Source organism: Sinocyclocheilus rhinocerous, unplaced genomic scaffold (genome assembly GCF_001515625.1).
Source record: "Sinocyclocheilus rhinocerous isolate Xijiao unplaced genomic scaffold, SAMN03320098_v1.1 scaffold1279, whole genome shotgun sequence".
In the NCBI taxonomy this organism is placed as follows: domain Eukaryota; kingdom Metazoa; phylum Chordata; class Actinopteri; order Cypriniformes; family Cyprinidae; genus Sinocyclocheilus; species Sinocyclocheilus rhinocerous.
Window position 1 is genome coordinate 15,037 of NW_015634019.1, and position 7,353 is coordinate 22,389.

A 7,353-nucleotide genomic window follows, 5' to 3' on the forward strand; every position below is an offset into this window, starting at 1 on the left:
CACAACATGGCGGTGGCGGCGGTGGCAGCAACAATAAAGTTATGCCTTCTTTCTTTGCGTGAACATTTGGGCGGTGTTATGCAAATCTTCCCACACAGTGACGTAGACATGTGGGGGCGTGTTTAAACGAGGCGTTTTAGGAGGGCGTGGACCAGTCTTAACTTTTATAAAGAATATCTCTTTGGATTTGAGACTTTAGTCTTTGCAACTTTAGGGATCTTATCTATGCACGAACAAGTTGTAACACTCCAAAGAGAAAGGAAAACTTGAAATCGCATCATATGACCCCTTTAAGAAAGATCTCGATTTCAAATAAATGCTGCTCTTTTAAACTTTTCATTCATCAAAGAATCCTGAAAAAAAAAAGTTTCTATCCCACCAGTTAATTGATAATAAGAAATGTGTCTCGAGCACCAGCATATTCAGCATATTAGAATGATTTCTGAAGGATCATGTGACACTGAAGACTGAAGTAATGATGCTGAAAATTCAGCTTTGCAATCACAGGAATCATTTATATTTTAAAATATTTTAAAATAATTTTAAATTGTCATAATATTTCACTTTTTTTACAGTTTTTTTCCCATTAAATTAATGCAGCCTCTGTGAGCATAAGAGACTTTCTGAATCTTACTGATCCCAAACGTCTGAACAATACATCTTTTTTTTTCATAAGCACCTAAAAGCAAAGTTTATTATGATTATTGTTGTTTTTCTTACTGTACTCCTAATTCAAAACAAAATCCACGGCTAATTTTCCTAGCATTTTGCCTCGATGCCAAACTAAATCCATAGCGACAGTGTTGAATTTCTCTGTGCGACAACAACTGATATACCTTGTGATGTAATTTCCTGCATAACTAAGTTAAATTGTCATGCAGAAGAATAATACAATAACTATCCATGCCTCGGCCCAGACCTACTGTACCTCTTATCAATTAAATTTGATAAGAATGTTGTTGAAGCCCCTTAACCACAGTCCTAGTGCTAAAGACATTCACTTGAACAGGAACAAATGCAAGAACCTGTCATCTAATCCATTCTTACCGTTTCTTTGCTGTCAGTGTCTGATTGTAGGTGTTCGGCATGAAAGCGATAACTGGACGGAGCAACAGCACTGAGGTGAAATGTGTGACTGACCTGAGGTGAGAATTAAACTGCATTCATTAGTCCTTTGGGAAAATATGCAATGCTGAATAGTGATACATTTGAGTTAAAATCATTGAAACTGTCCAAACTGAAGTGTATGTTTGAACAAACCTTGAAAAAACTGCTGAGGGTCTTATTTATCACCAGTTTCACACCTTCAATCTGCTGTGGAAATACATCTAGACACAAACAATTAAAATGACATCTAACAGACCTTCACTTTTCAAGGTGCCTATTTTAAAGGACTTTATGAAAATGTATTCAAAATCAACAGAGACCTTTACAGTTGCGGTGCAGACCATCAAAGCTCCCTGGGTTAGGCAGCCGTCCATCTCTCCTATCCCACCGTGACAAGGGTTTATCTTGTGGAAAAGGGGAGTTTTGGCGCCCTGGGCGGGTTGACAAGGCCAGCACACTGCCCATGGGAACCCAAAAGCCAAATGAGAGGACCACACACTTTCAACCTGATCCTCTGAACTGTGAGAGACAACAGCAATTTGACATGCTCATGTAATAATAATAATCAATAACATTGCTTCATGCATCCTTAAATAATTAAGAAATAACAGTATTGGCCATATGATGCACATTTCACATTATGGTTCTAAAAGCATACAAGAAATCAAATAATGGAGGGAAATAGTACAGAGATTAACAGTAATATTAATGAATGATCTGCAGATTTGTTAATGCGTTATCAGGAATTAATAATTGCATCTGATCGATGGTCAATAATCATGCATTTGGGAATATTATGCTATGCTTTAAAAGTCTGTCTACTTACGCTGAATAAATGTGGGTTGTGCAATTACAATATGCACAAATTATATAATGAAATCATACTAAAATGCAAGCTTTATACATGCAGTGACCGCTGGAAGAGAGTAAGGTGAAAGGATGCTGAGGGATGTAATAACAACCAGCTGATCAGTGCAGTCATTTAAACAAGAGCAACTATGAAACGCTTCCGTGCAGAAACATACCACTGTTCATTCTACACACCGATGAAAACTCGACATTTGAACGACGAATGAAACGTATTGGCAAACTTGTATTATTAGCACATGATATCTTTCTGATATTATCGAAGTTAGGCACTTTTAATATCAAACTTGACCTTAAATGACAGATTGCGAAGTCACGGGACACCTTCTTTTAGGTTCCTCCTAGTGATGAGAGGTCTGATTCATTTTCGGGACTCGGTTCTTTTGAACTGTTCATTTTAGTGAACCGATTCAAACGCGAATTTAGTCATTCAGTAACGTCGTCACGTGATCCTTGACCTACCACGCTCCAGTAAAACCATCTTTAGGCACATATTGCTGTTTATAACGTGCGTTTATAAAACCGTCATACAATTTAATGTGCAAACAAATGAAGTATTATGCTTTTTGTTCTCTCCAAACGCTCTTGCTCACTCATCGAGACAGTTCTCGGTTCAATGATTCAGTGAGATACACTAAAAAGATCCGACTCAAAAGATCGATTCGCTTTACGAATCGGACGTAGCTCGAGTCGACATGGCAGATGAAGCCACTAGGAAGGCAGTTTCTGAAATTCCGGTTTTAAAAACCAATTCAGGACCAAGAGACAAAGAACTGTGGGTTCAGAGACTTCGAGAAGAATATTTAGCTCTCATAAATGTGAGTTATTCTATTGTAGCAAAAGTATTAGGGAGCTACTATGCTAGCTGTATGAATGAATAAACCATACGTGTCATAGTTAAAAGTGTTCAGTCTTTTTTGACGCTGACAGCCCATCATCAGTATTGTTTGTCATTAACAGTTAGCGTACAAACCATACATAAACTTCATATAACAAAATATGTACGCTTCTTACAGTAATTGTGTTGTCTTGCAGTATGTTGAAAATAACAAAGCCGCTGACAATGATTGGTTCCGTCTAGAGTCCAACAAAGAGGGCACAAGGTCAGTATTTTATTGCTAGTTCTTCAATTTAGTAGTAATTATATTTTCATTAATGTCTTAGAGTTGTATAAATACGTCTTTCTTTGTAGGTGGTTTGGAAAATGCTGTTATATTCACGAGCTTCTCAAATATGAATTTGACATGGAATTTGATGTATGACATTTTGAATTCACTAATATTAATATTCACTAATAACTTCATTTTATGTTTTGTCAAAGTCCAGAGTAATTGTTTTGATCCTAATGTCCAAGATTCCAGTTACATATCCTGCCACAGCACCTGAAGTGGCCATTCCTGAGTTAGATGGGAAGACAGCGAAGATGTACAGGTTCGCTCCATATGTTAATAGTTTTGAATTTTTCATCACAATTTGATATTTAGTTATAATGTATCATTTTTTTTAAATAGTGTACCTTAGTTGTTCAAAAACCATCTTTTGTCACAGAGGTGGAAAAATCTGCCTGACAGATCACTTCAAGCCACTGTGGGCAAGGAATGTCCCAAAGTTTGGTCTGGCTCATCTTGTGGCTTTGGGAGTGAGTTATGTTACATGTCTAAAGTGAAATGTATTATGTCATACATTTCCAAAAAATTATTTGCTGCTTTGAAGTTACTGCATTTCAAATTAATAACTAATCTCTGTTCTTTTCTAAGCTTGGACCATGGCTTGCAGTTGAGATTCCAGACCTCATTGCGAAAGGCATAATTGAACATAAAGACCAGCAAAACAGCTGAAAACAGTAGCAGCCTTTGCATTTCACTGTCTGTCTTACTGATGCAAACACAAATGACACTTTTAACAACAGTGGCTTGCTTTCCCTGTGTTTTCAAATTTTTGTTTGCAACCTCACAGAAAATGTGTACTTCACATTCACATTTCTACATCTGTTTTTTTTTGTAGATCATAGTGGTTCAATTTTTGCAAGGTTTATAATACCTGTCCAATGGGTTATGTATGTTTTTCATCAGTAAAGCTTGGTACCTAAATGTGGGACCGTTTTATTTGTAGGAATTGGGTGAACCTCATGAGGATTTAAAATTAAAAGTTCGAAAGTATGCAAAATTATTTATTTTCTCAGCTGGAAATGTTGCGTTAACAGATTTTCTTAAATGATGTATATAAGGAAAAAAATCTTTTAGAAATTAATTGTGAAATAGATTTCCATTGGTTTCTAATTTGTAAATTAATTAAATCTAACGTGTCTTATGAATCTCAGTGACAGAAAATTACCGGGCCTCAGAGCAATTGCTCCAGAGTGTTAATTAAGGCAATATTTTGTGATTTTTATAAATAACTATAACTCTATAATTACATATTATGTCATGTATCTGTACTTGTTGTTTTTTTTTTTATATAAAAAAAAATTAAATTACAGACGTTCTTTAAATTTAAAAGCATTGAGGCTAATAATAATTTATTATAATATAAAATGTTATTTGCGCAGTCAAACAGTTTGGTGACAAGAATCTGGTCACTCCATCTCCCAAGCTGAATGCTGGAATATATTATGAAATCAAATCTATTTTGTTCTTGGTGTGAACCGGACTAAATCTTAATAATTAATAATCACTGGCTAACATTATGCTATTATGAAATATACCCGTATGCCTATAAAAAGCAACTAGCCATAGCAAACATTCCTACAGGTCCTAGATTTTTATTTTTAGCAAATGTAATCCTCATTACTTTTGCGTATGAAATAAGATCAGGAGTATTTCTATTCATATAGACTGAGTACTGAATTGAGTAAAGGTGACAGGCTCTTTTTATTGTCTGCAATACTGAATGTTTAAAACATTTAAAATATACGTGATTGATCGAAAAAATATCTTTGAAAACAGTCATGCAATCATAGACATTTCAATTTTAAACATAACATCAAATATGGTGGCACATATCAGCAGGAAAAATAATTTGTCAGAGCATAATTGTCAAAGATAATTGTGTGACTGAGAACTATGAGGAAAGTAAGCAATCTTATATATACACAGATAAAGTAGCTTTCATTTCAACCTCAAACATCATGCATTAACACGTGTCAACAAACCAGTCCAACAACCTAAAGAGCGTCCTGAATGATGCATCTGTCCTGATTTCCTGAGAAGTTCCTTAACCCTACTGACTGCACTTGTGTTTGGTCAGGAGAGCGCAGATAGTCTCTCCACACCCCCAGCATGGCTGTACAATATGAGCAGGCCCTAGTTTCAACTTGCACACTGTACAAGTACCTGAGGTGTTTGAATTTGATGGCCCTTTCTTGTTTTGAGCAATGAGCTGTTTGAGTTCATTCAAGATGGTCGTGTTGGGTGCAAGAGCAATATCTGAGACCTCGATGCGCTTTGGGTCATAGACGCAGTCCTCCTCTAGACCACTAGGCACAGCTTTCATGCCACAGTTAGGCGGTACCCAGGCAGTGTCATAGCCCTGACTATGCCACGCCTTCTGTAGAGGATGGTTGTCCTTATCAATTCTTTTGACTTTTCCACAGTCAATGCTTAATTTAAGCACAACTCTGTCAGTAGCTAGGGATTTCAGAGGATAGCGCTCTGCTTTCTTCTGGTCACGGCTCACATAAACTCCAGGTCCCAGCATCCCATCTGCTGATTGTTGGAAGCCTTTTGTTATGATCAGACGAGCTTTTTGCAAAGAGGTGCCGTGATACATGGTATAGAGTCTGCCTGATTTGGGTGCCTGGTCTGCCTGAAGATGACGATCTTCATCATAGAATGCTTCCCAGCCATAGAATGGGATGGATGCCATCCTTTTTCTTGGTATTTCCTGTGGATTAAATGTAATAATAATAATACACTACCAGGAAATGTTTGGATCTGCTCAAACTTTATTCATATTATTTCACATATTTTAGAATCCTAGTCGAGTCAACAAAACTATGAAATACCACAAATGAAAGTATGAAAATGTATGTTAATGACTAAAAATATTAAACGAATCAAAACTATATTTTTGCTTTTTCAAAGAAACCAACTTGTGTTTAAATTACAACTAACCGCTCTAACCTGAAATTTTACTGTTCGAAAGAAATGAATTTTACTTTGGCTTTCATTAATCATTTCATTAATCATCACTTCACAAATCATTTATGCCAAACATCACAACATTTTCAAAATGAAACATAAATTCAGTAAAGTTGTACTGTCAGTCCTTTAGGTGACTTTTGTTGTTTAGATTAAGCTTTGAAGTTTGAACTGAATACGCCAGAACTTCCGCTATATAGTTCGGGTAAAATATGTCATTTACATTTTTATCGATATATGATTAAGACAGGCCTATATTATTCTAAAGGAAAACGTTACATTGTTCTGAAGTAAACAAACGTACCTTAAAATACTCCTCGCAAGTGAACAAGAAATGACATGAAACTCCGCGTCTAAACTTTCTTTTTTTGCTTACACTTTGAAAGCCAACCTTTCACTTTCAATTTCTTCTTAAACACGTTTTCCTGTTGTGCTGATGGAGCAAAAATATATATTTATATGATAAATTAAAATAGTGTTTCTTAAATTCAGTAATCAAGGGATGTCAGAGACTGTAGTTCAGCATGCATTTGTTTAATTCTTCAGAGCTCTCACACTTTTTTAAAGGTAAAATAATGTGATATGTCAATCAAACAGTGTAGACCCGCCTTCTTTTGATAGAATACACTTCATTGGCCAGAAGCGCTCTTACGCATAAACGTGGTGACCAGTAGTGTTGCCATGTCCGCAAATTATAAGCGTTTTCGGGTTGTTGTTAAGAGGTTGGTCAGTCAGTCACTAATAATAGCAGTTTCCCAACTACCTCCACTACGCCAATGATTAATTCCAATAAATGTAGATGTATTCACGATTCACTGATTCATGTTTTAGATTACCAATAGTTGTAAATCTGTGAAAACTATAGAATATTTCAGTGTGATATTCTGAGTTGCCTCTTCGCGTCCTCTTCAAGACATTATAATGATCTCAATTAAACTCCATATTTCATGTTTATTTATTTCGCAAGAAACCATTAAATCAGATTTTATTGTTAATTCGATTTTAATTTCAATACTTATTTTAGTACGGCAAGACGCTTATTTTTCTAGTAAGATCTGGCATCACAGCCGCTGCGTGCTAACTTGAGGGAAACTGGAACGTGGGCGGTGCATGAATATTTTGGCTCTAAAATATTACATCTGTTTTGAAAATGTACACAGTGCTGCTGGTGGAAAATTTCTCGTCGTAATATCTTTATTGCATCTTTTTTTTTTCTCTCCGGTCTTTCTTTTTTTTTTTT

The 7,353-nt window shown here is 35.8% G+C and overlaps 3 protein-coding genes across 5 annotated transcripts in view; 1 reads left to right on the forward strand and 2 right to left on the reverse strand.

Moving 5' to 3' along the window:
• LOC107745123 (mitochondrial import receptor subunit TOM40B-like) overlaps positions 1-2,276 on the reverse strand; it is an 8,517-nt gene extending 6,241 nt beyond the window's left edge. Inside the window, exons 1-4 of one of the 2 annotated variants that reach the window (XM_016558964.1) lie at positions 2,133-2,276; positions 1,428-1,626; positions 1,261-1,328; positions 1,048-1,140 (exon numbers count right to left, since the gene is read on the reverse strand). In XM_016558964.1, coding sequence (XP_016414450.1) covers positions 1,048-1,140; positions 1,261-1,328; positions 1,428-1,572 — 306 coding nt within the window. In that variant the 5' untranslated portion in view covers positions 1,573-1,626; positions 2,133-2,276. Of the gene's footprint in view, positions 1-1,047; positions 1,141-1,260; positions 1,329-1,427; positions 1,627-1,933; positions 2,080-2,132 lie in introns of those variants that run through there. The other variant, XM_016558963.1, reaches the window with a different exon arrangement.
• A 333-nt stretch (positions 2,277-2,609) lies between these two features.
• On the forward strand, positions 2,610-4,422 carry LOC107745137 (ubiquitin-fold modifier-conjugating enzyme 1-like). The gene is made up of 6 exons (XM_016558977.1): positions 2,610-2,792; positions 3,010-3,077; positions 3,167-3,230; positions 3,329-3,405; positions 3,523-3,613; positions 3,732-4,422. Exons 1-6 carry the CDS (start codon positions 2,670-2,672, stop codon positions 3,810-3,812), a joined length of 504 nt encoding a protein of 167 aa, XP_016414463.1. The 5' UTR covers positions 2,610-2,669; the 3' UTR covers positions 3,813-4,422.
• A 76-nt stretch (positions 4,423-4,498) lies between these two features.
• Positions 4,499-7,353, reverse strand: part of LOC107745125 (uncharacterized) — a 10,930-nt gene continuing 8,075 nt past the window's right edge. The window contains exons 1-2 of one of the 2 annotated variants that reach the window (XM_016558966.1): positions 6,418-7,347; positions 4,499-5,856 (exon numbers count right to left, since the gene is read on the reverse strand). In XM_016558966.1, the coding sequence (XP_016414452.1) occupies positions 5,194-5,838 (645 nt within the window). In that variant the 5' untranslated portion in view covers positions 5,839-5,856; positions 6,418-7,347 and the 3' untranslated portion in view covers positions 4,499-5,193. Of the gene's footprint in view, positions 5,857-6,417; positions 7,348-7,353 lie in introns of those variants that run through there. The other variant, XM_016558967.1, reaches the window with a different exon arrangement.